The sequence below is a fragment of the Mustelus asterias genome, chromosome 29, assembly GCF_964213995.1.
Source record: "Mustelus asterias chromosome 29, sMusAst1.hap1.1, whole genome shotgun sequence".
NCBI lineage: Eukaryota > Metazoa > Chordata > Chondrichthyes > Carcharhiniformes > Triakidae > Mustelus > Mustelus asterias.
The window spans coordinates 14,397,589-14,422,372 of NC_135829.1; the positions used below are offsets into that span (position 1 = coordinate 14,397,589).

Genomic DNA, 24,784 nt, shown 5'->3' on the forward strand with positions numbered 1-24,784 from the left:
TCCTGCACTGTGTCTCAATATGATTCTATATATTTTTTAATTCACTTATGGGATGTGTGTCTTGCTGGCTCGACCAGAATTTATTACCCATTCCGATCTGTCCCCTGAGAAGGTGGTGGTGAGCTGCCTTCTTGAATCGCTGCAGTCTCTGAGATGTAGCTACACCCACAGTGCTGTTGGGGAGGGAATTCCAGGATTTTGACCCAGCGACAGTGAAGGAACAGCCGATATATTTCCAAGTCAGGATGGTGAGTGATTTGGAGGGGGACTTGCAGATAGTGGTGTTCCCATGTATCTGCTGCCCTTGTCCTTCTGGATGGTACTGGCCATGGGTTAGGAAGGTGCTGTTGAAAGAGCCTTGGTGAGTTCCTGCAGTGCATCTCGTACATGGTACACGCAGCTGCCACTGTGATTTGATTTATTATTGTCACATGTATTGGGATGCAGTGAGAAGTATTGTTTCTTGCACGCTATACAGACAAAGCATACCGTTCATAGAGTGTGTAGGGGAGCAGGAAAGGAGAGGGTGCAGAATATAGTGTTGCCATTACAGATAGGGTGAAATGAAAGGTCAGCTTAAAAGTCTGATGACAGCGGGGAAGAAGCTGTTCTTGAGAATGTTGGAACATGTTTTCAGACTTTTCCTGATGGAAGAAGATGGAAGAGAGAATGTCTGGGGTGCGTGGGGTCATGCTGGCTGCTTTTCCGAGGCAGCGGGAAGTGTAGACAGAGTTATTGAATGGGAGGCTGGTTTGAGTGATGGACTGGGCTATGGTCACAATCATTTGTAGTTTCTTGCGGTCTTGGTCGGAGCAGGAGCCATACCAAGCTGTGATATAACCAGAAAGAAAGCTTTCTATGGTGCATCTGTAAAAATTAGTGAGAGTCGTGGTGGACATGGCAAATTTCCTTAGCCTCCTGAGAAAGTAGAGGCGTTGGTGAGCTTGGAGTGTCAGTGTGGAGAGACCAGGATAGGTTTTTGGTGATCTGGACACCTAGAAATTTGAAGCTTTCGACAATTTCCACTTTATCCCCGTTGATACCGACAGGGGCATGTCCTCCACTACACTTCCTGCAGCTGATGACAATCTCCATTTTACTGACATTGAGCGTGTCAGCGGTAGGGGGATTGACTGTTTGTGGAACATTGCACAAATCTGCTTATCACAGCTAAGGCCAATTGACACTCTTGGCTAACTGGCTTAACAACATTAACCATGGGGATTTGCTCAAGTACGATTCAGCAAATCTACCAATCACAAACGGGATCAAGCTCAAAGCTAACCAATTCAACCTTTTATTTTTGAAAGCCACCAATCCAGAGATTTTCTCTTTTTTATTTTAACCCAACTGCTTTCAGCCACCATCTCTGCTCTCTGACCGGTTTAGTATATTCATGAGAATCAGAGAATCTACAATGCAGAAGGAGGCCATTTGGCCCATCAAGCCCGCACCAACAACAATCCCACCCAGGTCTTATCCCCATATTCCTACATATTTACCCTCCTAGACCTCCCTGACACTAAGGGGCAATTTAGCATGGCCAATCAACCTAACCAGCTCATGCAGACATGTCCCATGTGGGCATGAGACATGTCTGTCCTTGGCCTGTTGCAATGTTCCAGTGAAGCTCAACGCAATCTGGAGGAACAGCATCTCATCTACCAGCTCGGCACTTTACAGCCTTCCGGTCTCAACATCGAACTCAACAACTTCAGATGATTTGCTCTACCCCACCTTGGACCCCTTGGTTTTCATCCTATTTTATTTTTTACTGTTCTCTAGCCTTTCCCCTGGTTCCTGTGGCTGTGGCTCATCTTTCATTCCCTCCCCCTGCAGTATAAATATCTCCCACTTTCTCTGCCTTTTAGCTTTGACAAAGGGTCACCTGGACTCGAAACGTCAGCTCTTTTCTCTCCTTACAGATGCTGCCAGGCCTGCTGAGATTTTCCAGCATTTTTTTCTCTTTTGGTTAACCAGCACATCTTCGGACTGTGGGAGGAAACCGGAGCACCCGGAGGAAACCCACGCAGACACGGGGAGAATGTGCAGACTCCACACAGACAGTGACCCGAGGCCGGAATCGAACCCAGGTCCCTGGAGCTGTGAGGCAGCAGTGCTAACCACTGTGCTACCGTGCCGCCCGTATTGTAATGTAATAATTGCTGTTTAAATTCCTAAAATTATCTGCCTACCCCTCACCACTGCAATCAACAAGCCACAGAAAACAATTGTGCAGGAATAATAATTTCAGTTCTGTCCAGTGCAACACTTAAATTTGGCACTTAACATGTTTAAAACAAATTTTTAGCTTTAATCTTTCCCGATCTGGAAGATACTATATTATTGTCATATATATCAATTAGTATGGAGATTACAAATCAGAACGGTTCTGCCAATATAGAACTTGCATTTTGAACTCTAGTGGTAAGGGTTCAAATGTCATAGGAACATAGGAATTTGGAACAGAAGTCGGCAAATTCAGCCCTTCGAGCTTGCTCTGCCATTCAATCAGATCATGGCTGATCTCTCCCTGCTCTCAAATCCACCTCCCCATCTGCTCCCCTCTGCTTTCTGTCAGTCAGCCAATCCTCAATCCCAACACAAGTTCTTCTGCCCCTGTTGCAATGAAGTGCAGGTTTAATTACGCTGCACCAAAACTGACGTCCAACAATTGAGGGGGTAGGTCGCGTCTCAGTCACACAATTTGTCAAAAAGGCAGGGGGCGATCCCATGGTGGAGTGGGCGAGAATGTGGCGTCTTACCCGCTGCAGAGGCAAGGGAGGTTCAGCCCAGTCTCTGGTGGGTTTTCCAACCTGCCATGGAGGGCACAAGACTCATAGAATGCACAAGGATGCCATTAGGCCCATCGAGCCTGCACCGACAACGATCCCAAACAAGCCCTATCCCTGTAACCCCACATATTTACTATTATATTAAAGTTTATTTATTAGTCACAAGTAAGGCTTACATTAACACTGCAATGAAGTTACTGTGAAAATCCCCGAGTCGCCACACTCCAGCGCCTGTTCGGGTCAACGCACCCTAACCAGCACGTCTTTCAGAATGTGGGAGGAAACCGCAGCACCCGGAGGAAACCCACGCAGACACGGGGAGAACGTGCCAACTCCACACAGACAGTGACCCAGGTCAGGAATCGAACCCGGGTCCCTGGCGCTGTGAAGCAGAAGTGCTAACCACTGTGCCACCTTATATATATATATATATATATCTTGTATATATTATACGAAGGGGCAATTTAGCATGGGCAATCAACGTAACCCGCACATCTTTGGAGTGCAGGAGGAAACCAGAGCACCCGGAGGAAACCCACGCGGACATGGGGAGAACGTGCAAACTCCACACAGACAGGCACCCAAGCTGGGAATTGAACCTGGGTCCTTGGCGCTGTGAGGCAGCAGTGCTAACCACTGTGCCACCGTGCCGCCCGGATTTAATATGTGTGATGAAGTTAGCCATTATGTATTGTCACTTCATTACTTCAGCCACCATACCACGCCGAGCAGAAGACCCCACTGTAAATGCCAAACAAGGTGAAACCAAGTTCTGACCCATCTGCCATATTCTCTCTTTTTCTCTCTCTATCCCCCCCCCCCCCCCCCCCAGCCGTATCCACCATCAAACACGCTGGCGGGGTTTTGAGAGAATTCGGCTGACTACTTCCTGCAGTGTTGCACTCCCTCAGTATTGTACTGGAGCATTAAGCCTAGAATATCCATTTTTGAAATGAGGTTTGGCCCACAAACATACCAATCAGGCTCTGGAGGGGGGTGCAGAGGAGATTTACCAGGATGCTGCCTGCGATGGAACATTTACGTTATAAAGAGAGGTTGGATAGGCTTGGGTCGTTTTCATTGGAGCAGAGAAGACTGAGGGGCGACCTGTTGGAGGTGTACAAGATTATGAGGGACATGGAGAGAGTGGATAAGGAGCAGCTGTTCCTCTTTGAATCATAGAATCCCTACAGTGCAGAAGGAGGCCATTTGGCCCATCGAGTCTGCACCGACCACAATCCGACCCAGGCCCTATTCCCGTAACTCCACATATTTACCCTGCTAGTCCCCCTGACACTAGGGTCAATTTAGCACGGCCAATCCACCTAACCCGCACATCTTTGGACTGCGGGAGGAAACCTGAGTACCCAGAGGAAACCCACGCAGACACGGGGAGAATGTGCAGACTCCACGCAGACAGTGACCCGAGGCCGGAATCGAACCCGGGTCCCTGGCGCTGTGAGGCAGCTGTGCTAACCACTGTGCCGCCTCTTAGTTGAAGGGTCAGTCACGAGGGGACATAGGTTCAAGGTGAGGGGCAGGAGGCTGAGGCGGGGTGGGGGATGTGAGGAGAAACGTTTTTACCCAGAGGGTGGTGAGGGTCTGGAATGCGCTGCCTGGGAGGGTGGTGGAGGCGGGATGCCTCACATCCTTTAAAAAGTACCTGGATGAGCACTTGGCACGCCGTAACATTCAAGGCTGTGGGCCAAGTGCTGGTAAATGGGATTAGGTGGGAGGTCAGGTTTCTCGCTGACCCAATGGGCTGAAGAGTCCCTTCTGTGTTGTATGACTCGATGATTGTGTGTCCCATCTGTGACTGAGGCACAGCTGATGTCCCATATTTTAAATGCAACAGATTAGACATCTTAGAATTCTGAAACTGATGCTTATCCAGGACAGTTCAGCAGCGAGTGCACACTTTCTAATATTCTACTTGTAAATTATTCAGCAAAACGGTACAGAAATCTTCTCTGTGCCATCTGCTCCACATCACTGTTGGTTTAACTGTGTGTTAATCTGTATGTTTTTGATCAAAAAAAGACATGGCAATATTTCCACTGGCGCTAATATTTGTTCAATAAAGATCATTTTAATTTAATTATAGAACAATGCAGCTAATTCTGAATGCTTTAAGCATCAGATTAATGACCCCCATTCGCACCTTCACAAATACTGCTCTGCTAATTAGCCAACTAAATGGACCACTTTAACGTCTCTTTTCTCATTATCTGCGAGTTAGATTGCATTTCTCGAAGGCTATTTTAAAAATAATTTTCTTCCCTCCAAGGTGAGGTGTCTCAACCCTTGTTCTGGACAGCCGGAGGGGGGTGTGGGGGTACATTTAGGTTCAAGAGCAGGAATGAGTGGATTTCCTTCCAGAGATCCGACCCCAGTTCCGCTCCATTCATACCTTGGAGGTCAGCTGCGACTTACTTCACACTGTGTGAGGGCCAGGCTGAGGGCACGGTGGCACAGTGGTTGGCACTGCTGCCTCACAGCACCAGGGACACGGGTTCAATTCTGGCCTTGCTTGGCTGTCTGTGCGGAGTTAGCACATGTGGAGTTCTGCACTGTAGGGATTCCATTCTATAAAACACCCCAGAAAATATGATGTCAACTCCCGTTGTGTGCAAGATTCAGTCTGGAGCAGCAAGCTAAAGTGGTTGAGGTTGGAAGATCTCCAAGCGGTGACGTAGGTAGCTTAGAATCATAGAATCCCTGCAGTGCAGAAGGTGGCCATTCAGGCAGTTGAGTCTGTGACAAAGCATACCAACAAGGCTCACTACCCCCCCCCATTTCCACCACACCCCTTTACCATGGCCAATCTACCTAACCTGCACATCTTTGGACAATAAGGGGCAACTTAGCATGGCCAATCCACCTAACCTGCACATCTTTGGATACCAAGGGACAACGTAGCATGGCCAATCCACCTAACCTGCACATCGTTGGACATTAAGCGGCAATTTAGCATGGCTAATCCACCTAACCTGCACATCTTTAGACACCAAGGGGTACTTTATCATGGCTAATCCATCCAAGATTGAATTATTTCTCAGACATAACAATATCTTGCGGTTTTAAACTTGGCTGTGTGGCTTGGGCTGAAAATATGGACATCATAGAATTGTTACAGCACAGAAGGCGACCACTCAGCATATTGGTACATGCACAGGCCCTCCAGGCACACCTAGTATTGTTCCCCCAACTTCTCCCCCTAACCGCCTCCAATTATTCTTTCCAGCTAACCATGGATTGCCTCTTGAATGCCTTGATTGAACCTGTCCCCACTACATAGTCAAGCACATCTGGATCCTCATCGCTCACCTTGGCACAGTGGCACAGTGGTTAGCACTGCTCCCTCACAGCGCCAGGGATCCGGGTTCGATTCCCGGCTTGGGTCACTGTTTGCGCGGAGTCTGCACGTTCTCCCCATATCTGTGTGGGTTTCCTCCGGGTGCTCCGGTTTCCTCCCACAGTCCGAAAGACGTGCTGGTTGGGTGCATTGGCCATGCTAAATTCTCCCTCAGTGTACCCGAACAGGTGCCGGAGTGTGGCCACTAGGGGGTTTTCACAGTAACTTCATTGCGGTGTTAATGTAAGCCTACTTGTGACACGAATAAATAAACCTAAACTTACATATGGCTATCCTTGCCCGCAATTATTATTCAGCATCAATCAGTTCATTATCTCCTGTACTCAAGAGATCAAAAATTTATTCTGATGATCACTGAACTGCCCCAGTTCCGCTTCTACCTTTAATCGGATAGTTCTTTGATGTGGCTTTTTGAACACCTTATTTTTAACTTATGAGAAGCCCCAATTTCAGAGACAATAAGTGGACCCAGAGGATCTTCAAATGATTTGTTTGTTCTCAGGTATATATTATGTATGTACACATATAATAAATTATATCTGTACACATATCAAAATTGTGCTTGGGCTACAAATTAAATATTTAAATTAAACAACGCAGATGACAGAGAAAGATGAAGCTTTGATCTTTAAAGAATTGGTCTGCACAATTTAGATCTATCGTGCCCCATTCTTGGCCCTCTTTGGCGCTACGGCAGCCATTTTGAATCCAAAATGGCCTCTCTCAAACATGCATATGCTTCCAATGGGGAGCTGCACTGGATACCATGGTGGCATCAGTGTGTGCGCAGGAGGAACGACTAAGTATGTGGAGTTGGCAGACTGTGAGTTTACTGAGCACTTGACGCTGATTTGAAGCCAGTGGTTCCATATTGGTGATACTTACTCCAGCTAACTCCCTCCCTCAATCTCAAATGGCTGAAGAGGCATTCAGCGGCAGGAAGGACCGGAACCCTGCCTACCACCATTAGTGCGTCTTAAACCATAGAATCCCAACAGAGTGCAGAAAGAGATCATCCAGCCCATCGAGCCTGCACCAATTCTCCGTAAGGGCATCCCACCCAGATCCCCAACCCCCTTCCATTCATTTTGGTCGGGAAAAATGGGAAGGCGACTTATTATCTAAATGGGGAGAGACTTTGGGGTGCTCCGGTGCAGAGGGATCTGGGTGTCTTCATTCATGAGTCACAGAAAACTAGCACGCAGGTACAGTGGATAATAAAGAAAGCAAATGGAATGTTGGCATTTATAGCTAAAGGAATAGAATATAAAGGTGAGGAAGTATTGCTGCAACTATACAAGGCATTGGTGAGGCCGCACCTGGAGTATTGTGCACAGTTTTGGTCCCTTATTTGGGGAAAGATGTAATGGCATTGGAGGCAGTTCAGAGGAGGTTCACTAGATTGATTCCAGGGATGAGGGGTTTGTCGTATGAAGAGAGGTTGAACAGTTTAGGCCGACACTCTCTGGAATTTAGAAGAATGAGGGGAGGTCAAATTGAGGTACACAAGATGATAAAAGGTATGGATAAAGTAGACATGGAGCGGATGCTTCCTCTTGTGGGGCATTCTAGGACGAGAGGTCATAGTCTTAGGATAAGGGGCAGTAAATTTAAAACAGAGTTGAGGAGAAACTACTTCTCCCAAAGGGTTGTGAATCTGTGGAATTCGCTCCCCCAAAGTGCAGTGGATGCTGGGGCAGTGAGTAAATTTAAGGAGGAGTTAGACATATTTTTAATTGGTAATGGGTTGAAAGATTTTGGGGAGAAAGCAGGAAAATGGGGATGAGGAGAATATCAGCCATGATCGAATGGTGGAACAGACTCGATGGGTCGAATGGCCTAATTCTTCTCCAATATCTTATGAACTTATGAACTATCCCTCAAGCAATGAAGGACAAAATTCCATTTGCCTTCTTAATTACTTGCTGCACCTGCAAACCAACTTTTTTGCGATTTATGCACAAGGACACCCAGGTCCCTCTGCACAGCAGCATGCTGCAATTTTTTACCATTTAAATAATAGTCCATTTTGCTGGTATTCCTACCAAAGTGGATGACCTCACATTTACCAACATTGTACCTTAATTGCCAGACCCTCGCCCACTCACTTAGACTATCTATATCCCTTTGCAGACTTTGTGTCCTCAGCGCACTTTGCTCTGCCACTCATCTTAGTCATGATGTGGAGATGCCGGCATTGGACTCCATCCACTCCATCTGACGAAGGAGCAGGGCTCCGAAAGCTAATGGCATTTGCTACCAAATAAACCTGTTGGACTTTAACCTGGTGTTGTTAAAACTCTTACTCACCTTAGTGTCATCTGCAAATTTTGACACACTACACTTGGTCCCCAATTCCAAATCATCGATGTAAATTGTAAACAATTGCGGTCCCAACGCTGATCCCTGAGGCACACCACTAGTCACTGATCGCCAACCAGAAAAACACCCATTTACCCCCACTCTTTGCTTTCTGTTTGTTAACCAATCCTCTATCGATGCTAATACGTTACCTGTAACACTGTGCACCTTTATCTTATGTAGCAGTCTTTAGTGCGGCACCTTGTCAGATACCTTCTGGAAATCCAGATACACCACATCCACTGGTTCCCTGTTGTCCATCATGCTCATAATGTCCCCAAAGAATTCCACTAAGTTAGTTGAACATGACCTGCCTTGCATGAACCCATGCTGCGTCATCCCAATGGGACAATTACTATCTTGGTGTCTCGGTATTTCTTCCTTATGAATGCTTGCAGTCAAAATCAACATGATTTTTGTTCAAACGCGATTTAACTGTGCCAAGGTAAGATAATTGAGACTCTCTGAAGTTAGTGCGAGTGTATCTTGTTTGAAGAATGAGTTCGGGAAGTGAAAGAACAGCAACTCAACACAAGCTTATCATTTGTACCTAAAAGTTCCGTTTACATTACTCAAGATACATTGTGTGTATAAACTTTGATTGTACAGCAGGCGGTTGTTAAATGCAGTCATTTAGCGCTCTTTCCCGCTTCACACCCTCACTGTGAGGACTATTTACCTCAGTGTGGATTTAGCCAGAAACTTTGGTAACCACATCATAAAACTCCACGAAAGGTCTCCTTTTCTGCATCCATGGAATCAGGGAGTATGCGCTGCCGCTCCTTCCAAGATAAAGCTGCCTGGATCACTCTTCAGAGATTTGGGGGTGGGATTTCTTCACCCGCAGAGACAACTCGTACGCAGCCTTCCGTTTTCAGGAAGACTGAATTATGCTGACAATTTGTTACGCGGTTACTTCTCCCAAAAGGGGATTGATGCGCGATTAATCCACTCGGGAGGCTAGATCGTACCGGGGAATAAAGGCTTTTATTCGCAACAAGAATAGAGCATACTGCTTAACAATACTATCCCAGACTAAAGGCCACTAGGAAGTAGCAGTGACCTTTATACTCCTATAAGAAGGCGGAGCCAAACGGAGTGTACCACAGAACAATGCTAACAGGTGGAACACCCCAACCCTAACCCCAACAGTAACAAGAGTAACATATGTACAAGTACCCATAGTGGTAACCATCTATGGTTCAGTACCCATAGTGGTAACCATCTATGGTTCAGTACCCATAGTGGTAACCATCTATGGTTCAGTACCCATAGTGGTAACCATCTATGGTTCACCACCTTCACCCCTCCTTTAAAAACAAAGGCCGGTGGGGTAAGGAGACAATACGAACTGTCCATATGTTCACAAGTTCAGCCGTATCGGGGGTCCGCACCGTCTCTGCGACCTCCGCAGCACTGGCTCCAGTGCCGGTTCTGGTGACCGTGGTGACGAACCTCTCTCCAAGGTGGTGTCCAGTGACTCCTCCAGTTCCTCACGCACCTGTGGACCTCGAGGTGGCGACAATCTCCTGGACTCAGGCAAGCTTTACACGGGAGTAAGAGGATTACGTGGAGGTCCCGATGCTGCCCGCGCCGAGTCAGGAGGGGAGAGAATGAGCAAAGGAATCCTAACCAGGGGTGCGGGAGTGACGGGGGTTTCCAGGTCCCCTGCAGGCGCCAGATATCTGATAGAGACAGTGTCCTCTCGCCCGTCAGGATATGCCACATAGGCATATTGAGGGTTGGCGTGGAGGAGATGGACCTGTTGTGGTCGGTGCAGACTCGATGGGCCGAATGGCCTCCTTCTGCACTGTAGGGTTTCTATGATTCTATGATTCAAAGGGTCGGACTTGCGGGCCCTAACATGCCGCCGCAGGACAGGTCCTGAGTACGTCAACCAAGACGGCAGTGAGGTCCCAGAGGAAGACTTCCTGGGGAAGGTAAACATCCGCTCATGTGGGGTAGCGTTGGTTGCCGTACACAGGAGGGACCGGATTGAATGGAGCGCATCAGAAAGTACCTCTTGCCAACGGGAGACTGGAAGACCCCTAGACCTTAACGCCAGTAAGACAGCCTTCCAGACTGTAGCATTTTCTCTCTCAACCTGCCCGTTACCCCTGGGGTTGTAACTCGTAGTCCTACTTGAGGCAATTCCTTTAGAGAGCAGGTATTGCCTCAAGTCGTCGCTCATAAACGACGAACCCCTATCACTGTGGATATAACTGGGGTAGCCGAACAGGGTAAAAAGACTCCGCAGGGCTTTGATGACCGTGGCAGCGGACATGTCAGAACAGGGGATGGCAAAGGGGAATCGGGAGTACTCGTCAACCACGTTGAGGAAATACACATTCCGATCTGTCGAAGGAAGGGGGCCCTTGAAATCGACACTCAGTCGTTCAAAAGGGCGAGTGGCCTTAATGAGGTGTGCCCTGTCAGGCCGGTAGAAGTGCGGCTTGCACTCTGCACATACCTGGCAGCTTCGAGTTATCGACCTGACATCTTCTATGGAGTAGGGCAGATTCCGGGCCTTTACAAAATGGAAGAGCCGAGTGATCCCCGGTTGGCAGAGATCATTGTGGAGGGCCTGTAGCCAGTCCTCCTGCACACTGGCACATGTTCCACGCGACAGGGCATCTGAGGGCTCATTGAGCTTCCCCGGACTGTACATGATATCATAGTTGTAGGTGGAGAGTTCGATTCTCCACCTCAAGATTTTATCATTCTTAATTTTTCCCCTCAACGTGTTGTTGAACATGAAGGCCACGGACCGCTGGTCCGTGAGCAGGGTAAATCGTTTTCCAGCCAAATAATGGTGCCAATGCCATACGGCCTCCACAATGGCCTGAGCCTCTTTTTCCGAATTTCAGTGCCTTGGAGGGTGCGAGAGAAAAAGGCGACGGGCCTACCAGCCTGGTTAAGTGTGGCGGCCAGGGCGAAATCAGATGCATCACTCTCCACCTGAAAGGGGATGGACTCATCGACAGCGTGCATCGTGGCTTTCGCGATGTCGGCTTTATCCCTTCAAAGGCTAGGCGAGCCTCTGCTGTCAGGGGAAAAGAGGTAGACTTTATGAGCGGACGGGCTTTGTCCGCGTAATTGGGAACCCCCTGGGCCTGATGAAATATATCCTAGGATTCTTTGGGAGGCAAGGGATGAGATTGCAGAGCCTTTGGCTTTGATCTTTGGGTCCTCGCTGTCCACAGGGATGGTGCCAGAGGACTGGAGAATGGCGAATGTTGTTCCTGTGTTTAAGAAAGGGAATAGAAATGACCCTGGTAATTATAGACCGGTTAGTCTTACTTCGGTGGTTGGTAAATTGATGGAAAAGGTCCTTAGGGATGAGATTTACGACCATTTAGAAAGATGCGGATTAATCCGGGATAGTCAGCATGGATTCGTGAAGGGCAAGTCGTGCCTCACAAATTTGATTGAATTTTTTGAGGAGGTAACTAAGTGTGTTGATGAAGGTAGGGCAGTTGATGTCATATACATGGATTTTAGTAAGGCGTTTGATAAGGTCCCCCATGGTCGGCTTATGATGAAAGTGAGGAGGTGTGGGATAGAGGGAAAGTTGGCCGATTGGATAGGTAACTAGCTGTCTGATCGAAGACAGAGGGTGGTGGTGGATGGAAAATTTTCGGATTGGAGGCAAGTTGCTAGCGGAGTGCCACAGGGATCAGTGCTTGGTCCTCTGCTCTTTGTGATTTTTATTAATGACTTAGAGGAGGGGGCTGAAGGGTGGATCAGTAAATTTGCTGATGACACCAAGATTGGTGGAGTAGTGGATGAGGTGGAGGGCTGTTGTAGGCTGCAAAGAGACATCGATAGGATGCAAAGCTGGGCTGAAAAATGGCAAATGGAGTTTAACCCTGATAAATGTGAGGCGATTCATTTTGGTAGGGCAAATTTAAATGTGGATTACAGGGTCAAAGGTAGGGTTCTGAAGACTGTGGAGGAACAGAGAGATCTTGGGGTCCATATCCACAGATCTCTAAAGGTTGCCAGTCAAGTGGATAGAGCTGTGAAGAAGGCCTATAGTGTGTTAGCTTTTATTAACAGGGGGTTGGAGTTTAAGAGCCGTGGGGTTATGCTGCAACTGTACAGGACCTTGGTGAGACCACATTTGGAATATTGTGTGCAGTTCTGGTCACCTCACTATAAGAAGGATGTGGAAGCGCTGGAAAGAGTGCAGAGGAAATTTACCAGGATGCTGCCTGGTTTGGAGGGTAGGTCATATGAGGAAAGGTTGAGGGAGCTAGGGCTGTTCTCTCTGGAGCGGAGGAGGCTGAGGGGAGACTTAATAGAGGTTTATAAAATGATGAAGGGGATAGATAGAGTGAACGTTCAAAGGCTATTTCCTCGGGTGGATGGAGCTATTACAAGGGGGCATAACTATAGGGTTCGTGGTGGGAGATATAGGAAGGATGTCAGAGGTAGGTTCTTTACGCAGAGAGTGGTTGGGGTGTGGAATGGACTGCCTGTAGTGATAGTGGAGTCAGACACTTTAGGAACATTTAAGCGGTTATTGGATAGGCACATGGAGCACACCAGGATGATAGGGAGTGGGATAGCTTGATCTTGGTTTCAGATAAAGCTCGGCACAACATCGTGGGCCGAAGGGCCTGTTCTGTGCTGTACTGTTCTATGTTTCTATGTAGTGGGTAGGGGAAGTTCAAGGAGGGGACGCATACGGTCTGGATCGGGGCCGATGACCCCGTTTTCCACCACGTATCCAAGGATTGCTAGGCGGTGCTTGTTAAATACGCACTTCTCCCTGTTATAGGTCAGGTTCAGGAGAGACGCAGTGCGTAAAAACTTCTGGAAGTTGGCGTCGTGGTCCTGCTGGTCATGGCCGCAGATAGTAGAAGAAGAAAGAAATCATAGAAACCCTACAGTGCAGAAGGAGGCCATTCGGCCCATCGAGTCTGCACCGAACACAATCCCACCCAGGCCCTACCCCCACATATTTACCCGCTAATCCCTCTAACCTACGCATCTCAGGACTCTAAGGGGCAATTTTTAACCTGGCCAATCAACCTAACCCACACATCTTTGGACTGTGGGAGGAAACCGGAGCACCCGGAGGAAACCCACGCAGACACGAGGAGAATGTGCAAACTCCACACAGACAGTGACCCAAGCCGGGAATCGAACCCAGGTCCCTGGAGCTGTGAAGCAGCAGTGCTAACCACTGTGCTACCATGCCCCCCAGGTACGGGAAGGTAGCCCGTAGCCCGTTTTGGTCCACCATTCGGTCCATCTCACGCTGGAAGACCGAGACCCCATTAGTGACTACGAAAGGGACTCTTAAGAAGTGGTAGAGACGGCCATTCGCCTCAAAGGCCGTGTATCTTCGGTCCTCTGGGCGAATGGGGAGCTGGTGGTAGGCTGACTTCAAGTCGATGGTGGAGAACACCCGGTACTGCGCAATCTGGTTGACCATGTCAGATATGCGCGGGAGAGGATACGCGTCCAGCTGCGTGTACCTATTAATGGTCTGACTATAGTCTATGACCATCCGGGGCTGTCTCCAGTCTTGACCACCACGACTTGTGCTCTCCATGGGCTAGTGCTAGGTTGAATGACCCCTTCCCTGAGGAGCCGCTGAACCTCAGATCGAATAAAGATCCGATCCTCAGCGCTGTAACGCCTGCTCTTAGTCGCGATGGGCTTACAGCCTGGCACGAGATTTTCAAATAAGGAAGGCGGGGTAATTTTGAGTGTCGAGAGACTGCATGTGGAGCGCGCTGGACAATTTGGAGGCTGCTGTTCTCCCACTGAAAGTGGAGGGAGTGGCCCATCGTACTGCAGGGTCACACTCTTCAGGTGGACCATAAAGTCTAGCCCCAGGAGTACCGGAGCGCAAAGGTGCGGTAACACGAGGAGCCTGAAGTTCTCATAAACTGTGCCCCGCACCGTTAAGGTTACCACACAGCTCCCAAGAACAATAACAGATCGGGACCTCGAAGCCATAGAGATTGTCTGCCTGACAGTTTGCGCGCGGAGAGCGCACCGTATCCGGATGGATGAAACTCTCCGTGCTCCCGCTGTCAAACAGGCAATGTGTCAGGCGCCCGTTTACCTCTATGTCCATCATGGACTTGTCGAGTCTGTGAGGCTTGGCCTGGTCCAGGATGATTGATGCCACTGTTGGATCCCGAGTGTAACTGCAGGCAGCTGAGATAGTCGACGACGAGGACCCCTGCTGGTCGTCTGCGGCCGGTGTCGACCAAAATGGCTGCGCCCACGGATCGCACGTGGTCGATGGCGTTGAAAGCTGTGGCACCCGCAGGTCGCACGTGTCTTGCGTCGTCGTCATCAGAAATGGTGGCGCCCGTGAATCGCATGTGGTCGAAGACATCGACGAGGCCGGAGACGGATCCTGGGGAGTCACACGCAGCACTGCTTGGCTTGGAAGGGGGCTTTGCTCGGCACACTTTTGCATAGTGCCCTTTCTTCCCACAAGCGGAGCAAAATACCGTCCTGGCCGGACATCTCTGACGAGGGTGCTTCGCCAATCCACAGAAATAGCACCGTGGGCCTCCTGGAGCTGCCGCAGCCGTCAGGTCTGAAGTTGAGAACATGATCGCGCAGTTCCGAGGAGCCGCCGGGTACAGTTGAGGCGGTGGCTGTACTTGCCACGATGTTCCCACGTGGTCGGTGGGGTAGGTTTCAAGACTTCTGGAGGCCGTTTCCATCGCATCGGCCAATTCTACCGTCTTAGCCAGGTCCAAGTTACCTTGCTCTAGCAGCCGCAGGCGAATATAGGATGAGCCGATTCCCGCCACAAACGCATCTCGGATCAGATCGTTGGTGTATTGAGTAGCCGACACTGGATTGCAATTGCAGGCTCTGGCTAGCTGCTGAAGTTCGCGCAGGTACTGTCCCGTCGTTTCACCGGGCTGCCGCCGTCGAGTGGCTAATAGGTGACGAGCATGAATTTCGTTTGGCGGTTTATGATACAGCTTCTTGAGTAATTCGATGGCCTCTTTGTAATCTTGGGGATCATGGATTGTTGCATACACAGTGTCGCTCACCCTTGCGTGGAGGACCCGCAATCTGTCGGCGTCGGTCTGGACTGCTGTCGAGGCGTCGATGTAATCCTGGAAACACTTCAACCAATGGTCGAAAGTGTTCGACGCTCCCGCGGCACGCGGATCCAAGGTTAGCCAATCGGGTTTCAGCATCTGCTCCATTTTCTTTTTCTTCCTGAACAAAATTTGTTGCGAATAAAATTGATGCGCGATTAATCCACTCGGGAGGCTAGATCGTACCCGGGAATAAAGGCTTTTATTCACAACAAGAATAGAGCATACTGCTTAACAATACTATCCCAGACTAAAGGCCACTAGGAAGTAGCAGTGACCTTTATACTCCTATAAGAAGGCGGAGCCAAAGGGAGTGTACCACAGAACAATGCTAACAGGTGGAACACCCCAACCCTAACCCCAATAGTAACAAGAGTAACATATGTACAAGTACCCATAGTGGTAACCATCTATGGTTCACCACAGGGATAAACAAGGAGAAGGCAAACTTCAATGTCAGCAAACCCTCGATCATCAAAAAAAAGAAATCGGGAGCCAGGCAGTGAATTTAATAACTAGGCAGAGTGATAAATAAAGAGCAGTTTGCACAAGACCATAAGATAGCGGCCCATCGAGTCTGCTCTGCCATTCAATCATGGCTAATAAGTTTCTCAACCCTATAATCTTTGATCCCCTTACCAATCAACAACCTATCTATCTCTGTCTTAAATACACTCAATGACCCGGCCTCCACAGCCCTCTTGGCAATGAATTCCACCGATTCACCACCCTCCGGCTGAAGAAGTTCCTCCTCATTTCGGTTCTAAAGGGTCATCCCTTTATTCTAAGGCTGTGCCCTTGGATCCGAGTCTCTCCTACTGATGGAAACATCTTCCCCACGTCCACTCTATCCAGGTATTCTGTAAGTTTCAATGAGATCCCACAAGAACTAACTGAATCTAAACTGAAAGGAATGAAATTGTCTCTAAAATTGGGGTTCTTTGTTTTTGTGTGTCTTTCTTTATCCATGGCCTTCCAATTCCAATTCTCTTCCCACACCCTAGTGGAGCACTGAGGCAGACTTTCATCTGTTTCCATAGCTCCATCTTAATTCCAGTAATTCCAGGAACAGGGGGCTGGTAGCTTGAGGGCGCCACTCTACATCAAGCGTGGGTGACCAGTAGTTTCTCCCGCTCTTACCACACACATTGGCGTGTGTGGAAGGATTTTGCAGCTTGACACTCAACCTGTTTGACCGCGTTATCAGAGAATCCCTACAGTGCAGAAGGAGGCCATTCGGCCCATCAAGTCTGCACCGACTACAATCCCACCCAGGCCCTATCCCTGTAACCGCAGGTGTTTACCCTGCTAATCGCCCTGACACTAAGGGGCAATTTAAGCATGGCCAATCAACCGAACCCGCACATCTTTGGAGTGTGGGAGGAAACCGGAGCGCCCGGAGGAAACCCATGCAGACACAGGGAGAATGTGCAAACTCCACACAGGCAGTGACCCGAATTATGAACGCACCTTCCTTGAACGTCAAGTCCTGGGGTGGGACTCGAATCCAGAGCTTCTGGCTTAGAGACGGGGACACTAACCCCACTGCGCCACAAGACCTCATTCATAGCACAACAATATAATTTCTTGAACGATGACGTTATTAGGTGCATCTTTCTTTTGGTGTGTGTCTTCCTGCATAAAGAGAGACCCACCTAACAGCATCATCGTGAATGAAACAATGTTACCCTACCATGCATGGTGATGTCTGCAAAGCAAATGTAAAAGATTTCATCAAAGTTGTACCAGCATGGTGGCGCAGTGGTTAGCACTGCTGCCTCGTAGCGCCAGGTACCAGGGTTCGATTCCCAGCTTGGGTCACTGTCTGTGCAGAGTCTGCACGTTCTCCTTGTGTCTGCGTGGGTTTCCTCCGGGTGCTCCAGTTCCCTCCCACAGTCCAAAGACGTGTGGGTTAGGTGCATTGGCCATGCTAAACTCTCCCTCAGTGCACCCAAACAGGCGTCGGAGTGTGGCGACAAGGGGATTTTCACAGTAACTTCATTGCAGTGTTAATGTAAGCCTACTTGTGACACTAATAAATAAATAAGGACAACACAGAAACAGATTAAGTGCTCATCATCAACGGTGGGAGCTTGCTGGGCGCAAATTGGTCATATTTTAGACATCGTGGCTGGAATTCTCTGGACGGTCTGACGGATACAGTGAAAAGTATTGTTTCTTTCTTGTCTGACAACACATACCAACCGACTCAAGAACAGCTTCTTCCCAGATCCATCAGACTTTTGAATGGACCTGCCTTATTAAGTTGATCTTTCTCTACACCCTAGCTATGACTGTAACACTACATTCTGCACCCTCTCCTTTCCTTCTCCATGAACTGTATGCTTTGTCTGTATAGCGCGCAAGAAACAATACTTTTCACTGTATACTAATACACGTGACAATAATAAATCAAATCAAATCAAAAGAAAGAGTGCGCCATCACTTCCTGTCACTTTGACACTATCTTGTGTCTCGTCTGAAGCAATTAGAATAATGGTGCTAATATTTGTTAGGTTGAAAATCCCCTTTTTCAACCGCATTAGTATTCACAGACCCTCAGCTAAATTCTAATTTATAATAATTACAATGCGAAAGTGTCTAAAGTTTATTTATTAGCGTCACAAGTAGGCTTACATTAACACTGCAATGAAGTTACTGTGAAAATCCCCTAGTTGCCACACTCCGCTGCCTGTTCGGGTACACTGAGGGAGAATTTAGCACGGCCAATGCACCTAACCAGCACGTCTTTCAGACTGTGGGAAGAAACTGGAGAACCCGGAGGAAACCCACGCAGACACGGGGAGAACGTGCAGACTCCACACAGACAGTGATCCAAGCTGGGAATCAAATCCAAGTGCCCGGCGCTGTGAGGCAGCAGTGCTAACCACTCTGCCACCGTGCTGTCAGGCTGTACATGTCAAGAACAGCTTCTTCCCTGCTGCCATCAGACTTTTGAATGGGCCTACCTCGCATTCAGTTGACCTTTCTCTACACCCTAGCTATGACTGTAACACTACATTCTGCACTCTCTCCTTTCCTTCTCTCTGAACGGTATGCTTTGTCTGGATAGCACGCAAGAAACAATGCTTTTCACTGTATACTAATACATGTGACAATAATAAATCAAATCATAGAATCCCTACAGTGCAGAAGGAGGCCATTCGGCCCATCGAGTCTGCACTGACCACAATCCCACCCAGGCCCTATTACCGTAACCCCACATAATTATCCTGCTAACACTAAGGGGCAATTTAGCATGGCCAATCAACCTAACCCGCACATCTTTGGACTGTGGGAGGAAACCGGAGCACCCGGAGGAAACCCATGCAGACACGGGGAGAACATGCAGGCTCCACACAGACAGTGACCCGAGCCAGGAATTGAACCCGAGTCCCTTGCGCTGTGAGGCAGCAGTGCTAACCACTGTGCCCCGGGCTGCCCCAATCAAATCAAATGTGTATGCTAATGGAGGGAGGGGAATTATCCGCTCCCGATTTCAGGGGGTGGGAATGGCGGAGGGAGTGGAGAATCACCAGGGTGACGTCCTGGGACCCACCCCTTGGATTATTTTTGATCTAATGTCTAAAAAGGCAGTGGGAAAAGTCAGCAGCGGCTTCCCTCTGCGCTTCCCACCCGAGGTGACACAAGTTGGCAAATTGCACCCAGGGTTTTAATGATGGCCCAGATCTTCCAGCCCCGCCATGATAGGCCAGTCAAAAGTCAATCAATGTTCGGCGGGATTGGACGATCCCAGTGACTGGCAGGGCCGGAAAATCTCACCCAATGTTTCTAAGAGAAAAAGCATTTCATAGAATCTCTACGGTGTAGAAGGAGGGCATTTGGTCCATGGTTGAATGGCAGAGCAGACCCGATGGGCCGAATGGCCTAATTCTGCTCCTATATCAAAGAATCATAGAGTCCCTACAGTGCAGAAGGAGACCATGCGGCCCATCAAGTCTGAACCGACCACAATCCCACCCAGGCCCTATCCCCGTAACACCACATATTTACCCTGCTAATCTCCCTGACACTAAGGGGCAATTTAGCAAGGCCGATCTACCTAACCTGCACTGTGGGAGGAAACCGGAGCACCCGGAGGAAACCCACGCAGACACGAGGGGAACTTGCAAACATCACAGACAGTGACCCAAGGCCAGAATTGAATCCGGGTCCCGAGCGATATGAGGCAGCTGTGCTAACCACTGTGCCACCGTGGGGGGTGGAGGGGCGGGGGGGGGGGGGGGGGGGGGGGTGGAGGTGGGGGGGGGTGGAGGAGGGGGGTGTGTGCCCGAGTGCTGAACCCACCTGCCTCGTTCTCCTCGCAGCTCTGTCGGATCTTCCGTCGACACACAAAGACCAGGGCGGCCAGCAGCCCCAGCAGGCAGACAGAGAGCCCGATCGTCAACCACAGGGCGACCGCGGGGAACTTTAGATGCTGCCCTGGAGGGAGACAGAAACAGAAGGAAAATCAGTGAGTGCCAGACGCTTCGGGGAGGCGGAGGGTGACCGCTCCCTTGCTGAGCTGGTGCATGCGATGCCTGCCGTTCGACCCCTTGTTAAAGCATCCCTGAAACTTGAATAGAAGGTTAGGCTGATAGAGTTAGATAAAGAGAGACCGAAAAAGACTTGTGTGGAACATAGATGCTAACGTGGGCCATTCAAACTGAAGGTTTCTGTTCGTTTCATCGTGATCAGTAGCTCCTTCTCAATATATACACAGGTAATGAGGCCAAAACATTGTCTGATTTCAAAATGATGTGGAGATGCCGGTGTTGGACTGGGGTGGGCACAATAAGAAGGCTCACAACATCAGGTTAAAGTCCAACAAGTTTCTTTGGAATCACGAGCTTACGGAGCGCTGCTCCTTCATCAAGTGAGCCCTGATGAAGAAGCAGTGCTCCGAAAGCTCGTGATTCCAAATAAACCTGTTGGACTTTAACCTGGTGTTGTGAGACTTCTTACTGTTTTCAAGAAGAAATTAGATATATCTAATATCTTGGGTCACCGTCTGTGTGGAGTCTGCATGTTCTCCTCCTTGATCCTAAAGGGATCAAGGGATATGGGACGAAGGGGGGGGGATCAGGATATTGAATTTGATGATCTGCCATGATCAAAATGAATGGCGGAGCAGGCTCGAAGGGCCGAATGGCCTCCTCCTGCTCCTAGTTTTTATGTTTCCATGATAGGGCAGGCAATCATTATGTGAATCTGGGAGCTCATGCTCCAAGAGGGCCCACCTCATTGGCCTTGTTCAGGTAATTACAAAATCTTAGTTACCTTTTGGGTCCATGCAGTCCGCTGCGCTTAGTACACATACATCCCTATCGTAAACTTCAAACTGATTCCAACACAATACGGGCGGCACAGTGGTTAGTGATGCTATCTCACAGCGCTCGGAACCCGGGTTCGAATCCCGGGTCACTGTCTGTGTGGAGTCTGCACGTTCTCCCCGTGTCTGCGTGGGTTTCCTCCGGGGGCTCCGGTTTCCTCCCACAGTCCGAAAATGTGCGGGTTAGGTGGATTGGCCATGCTAAATTGACCTTTAGTGTCGGGGGGGACTAGCTAGGGTAAACACATGGGGTTTTGGGGATAGGGCCTGGGTTTCGATTGTGGTCGGTGCAGACTCAATGGGCTGAATGGTCTCCTTCTGCACTGTCAGATTCTATGATACAATAAAAATTCTGAGTGCTGTAAACGAGGCAATTATTCACTTTGTAGGGTGACCCCTAAAGGGGAAAGATGCTGTTTTGAGAAATGGGATTATTTTTTTGGCTCTGAAGAACGTTTCGCAATTCTTTTCAATTTCAGACAGAAAAAAGGGGGAATTCTCCCGTCCCGCCCGCCATGTGACTCATAGCGGGTGGGGGAAGGAGGAGACCATGCTAGTGTCCATTGGCCTTGGGCGGGATTCTCCGGTCTTGGGGCGAGTGCGGCCGGAAAATCCCGCCCAAAATATCTCAAATTCCGATATTGATTCCCTTCATCATGAAGCGGTGCCAACACGAAGGAAGAATTTTACCGTATCACCCGCCACGGGAATCAGAGTGGGCGAGGGGCGAACCATGGGAAGGTCCATTAACCTGAGGTGGGATTTTCCGGTTTCGGAGCGAACGCGACTGGAAAATCCCACTTGTATGAGTTTTTGAGAGGTTTGACTTTTAAGATTTTGAACAGAATGCTTAAATGGTTGCACCTGACAGCACTTTGCCTGATTTGCTTAGGGAGAGCCCTTGACTGAATTAATAGCGAGTTGCAGCCACCCACACACCATCTGCTGTTATTTATGTGTCTCTGCCTGGAAGTTGATGCATGCTCCCAGACTCAACACTCGCTGCCTCTGAGGTCCCGGCGAAAGGCACAGTTGTTGACATTGACAAGATTTGCATGGGTAAGATAGAGTGGAGGAACGGAGGACTTGTCTTATAGAAACATAGAATCTAGGAGCAGCAGGAGGCCATTCGGCCCTTCGAGCCTGCTCCGCCATTCATCACAATCATGGCTGATCGTCCAACTCAATAGCCTAATCCTGCTTTCTCCCCATAACCTTTGATCCCGTTTGCCCCAAGTGCTATATCCAGCCGCCCCTTGAATACATTCAATGTTTTGGCATCAACTACTTCCTGTGGTAATGAATTCCACAGGCTCGCCACTCTTTGGGTGAAGAAATGTCTCCTCACCTCTGTCCGAAATGGTCTACCCTGAATCCTCAGACTGTGATCCCTGGTTCTGGGTTGCGTGGACCTGCAGAGTTTCACTGGCTGTCTTGTCTGGAGACAATACACATCATTTTAGCCTGTCTTGATGCTCTCTCCACTCACATTGTTTCGTTTCTTAAAGACTTGATTAGTTGTAAGTATTCGCATTCCAACCATTATTCATGTAAATTGAGTCTGTGTCTTTATAAGCTCTGTTTGTGAACAGAATTCCCACTCACCTGAAGAAGGGGCTAAGAGCTCCGAAAGCTTGTGTGGCTTTTGCTACCAAATAAACCTGTTGGACTTTAACCTGGTGTTGTTAAACTTCTTACTGTGTACTCCCCCACCATCGGGAACATCCTCCCTGCATCTACCCTGTCTAGTCCTGTTAGAATTTTATAAGTCTCTAGGAGATCCCCCCTCATTCGTCTGAACTCCAGTGAAAACAATCCTAACCTAGTCAATCTCTCCTCATACATCAGTCCCGCCATCCCCGGAATCATAAACCTTCGCTGCACTCCCTCGAGAGCAAGAACATCCTTCCTCAGAAAAGGAGATCAAAACTGTACACAATACTCTAGGTGTGTTGATGTGTGCTGTTACAGGTGAGGCGATGGTCTAGTGGTATTATCGCTAGACTAGTAATCCAGAAACTCAGCTAATGTTCTGGGGACCCGGGTTCGAATCCCGCCACGGCAGATGGCGGAATTTGAATTTTTAGAAAATATCTGGAATTAAGCTGTGAGCTACGCAAGGCCCGGGGATGTAACAATGCCAGCCACGGGGGCGGCACGGTAGCACAGTGGTTAGCACTGCTGCTTCACAGCTCCAGGGACCTGGGTTCGATTCCCGGCTTGGGTCACTGTCTGTGTGGAGTTTGCACATTCTCCTCGTGTCTGCGTGGGTTTCCTCCGGTTTCCTCCCACAGTCCAAAGATGTGCGGGTTAGGTCAATTGGCCATGTTAAGATTGCCCCTGACATGCGTAGGTTAGAGGGATTAGCGGGTAAATATGTAGGGATATGGAGGTAGGGCCTGGGTGGGATTGTGGTCGGTGCAGACTCGATGGGCCCAATGGCCTCTTTCTGCACTGTAGGGATCCTATGATCCACGTGCCAGATGTTGAGCAAATTTAAACCATCTCAATCAGGATTGACTTGCTGCCTTGGGGTGTGATTTTAAGTTTATTTTATTAGTGTGACAAGTAGGCTTATACTAACATTGCAATGAAGTTACTGTGAAAATCCCCTAGTCGCCACACTCTTGCACCTGTTCGGGTACACTGAGGGAGAATTTAGCATAGAATCCCTACAGCATAGAAATAAGGAGGCCATTTGGCCCATCGAGTCTCTGCTGACCGTAATCCCACCTCGGCCCTATTCCTGTAACCCTCATTTATCCTGTTAATCTTCCTGCCATTAGGGGGAATTTAGCACGGCCAATGCACCTAACCAGCACAGCTTTCGGACTGTGGGAGGAAACGGAGCACCCAAAGGAAACCCACGCAAGCTGGGAATCGAACCCGGGTCCCTGGGGCTGTGAGGCAGCAGTCCGAACCACCATTGAGCCTGCACTCTCCCAGGACGAGATTGCCGGAGGAGGCCCAAAATGTGGCAAAAACTAAAATGGACATGAACCAGACTTTAATACATTTTAATGATTGAGTGGCGGAGCAGACTCGCTGGGCCGAATGGCCTCATTTTGCCCCTATATGTTATGGTCTTACGGTCTAATAAATGCAAACTACCCTCCGCACCACATTAATCCCCCTGACTAAATTTGCATACCTCGCTGACATAATGCCACCTCGATGAGCTTCGCCACAGGTTTATCCGAAGGTAAACCTGTCCAGGGGATCCCTCTCGGGGGTGCAAAGGTGAGCATAACCTCCCGGGGGGGGGAGGGACATGGCCAGGGGGTGCCCTGGAGTGGGCGAGATGTTGCGTTGGCGTAGACACGATGGGCCAAATGGCCTCCTTCCGCACTGGAGGGATTCTGTGGCTCCAAGCACTTTACAGCTGATGAAGTTCTTCTCTTGATGTGGAGTCACTGGCGCAGTGTCGGAAACGCAGTGAGCAATTTGTGCACAGCAAGCTCCCACAGACAGAAATGAGGTCGTTGCTCAAATCAAATCATCAAATCAACCTAACCCGCACATTTTTGTACCTAAAGAAGAATGTGCTGACCTTGGAGGGGGTCCAGAGGAGGTTCACAAGGATGATCCCAGGAATGAGGGGTTTGTCATATGAGGAGCATTTGAGGACTCTGGATCGATGGAGTTTAGAAGGATGAGGGGGGATCTCATTGAAACTGATAGAATACTGAAAGGCCTGGATAGAGTGGACGTGGAGAAGATGTTTCCATTATTAGCAGAGACTAGGATCCGAGGGCACAGCCTCAGAAAAAAGGGACGCCCCTTTAGAACCGAGCTGAGAAGGAATTTCTTCAGCCAGAGGGTGGTGAATCGA

General features: G+C 49.0%; 1 protein-coding gene across 7 annotated transcripts in view; it reads right to left on the reverse strand.

The window, feature by feature from the left end:
- LOC144480539 (CD276 antigen-like) overlaps positions 1 to 24,784 on the reverse strand; it is a 307,579-nt gene that overhangs the window by 69,155 nt on the left and 213,640 nt on the right. For all 7 annotated transcript variants that reach the window (XM_078200108.1, XM_078200110.1, XM_078200107.1 and 4 more), the window contains exon 5: positions 19,929 to 20,063. In XM_078200108.1, coding sequence (XP_078056234.1) covers positions 19,929 to 20,063 — 135 coding nt within the window. The remainder of the gene's footprint in view (positions 1 to 19,928; positions 20,064 to 24,784) is intronic.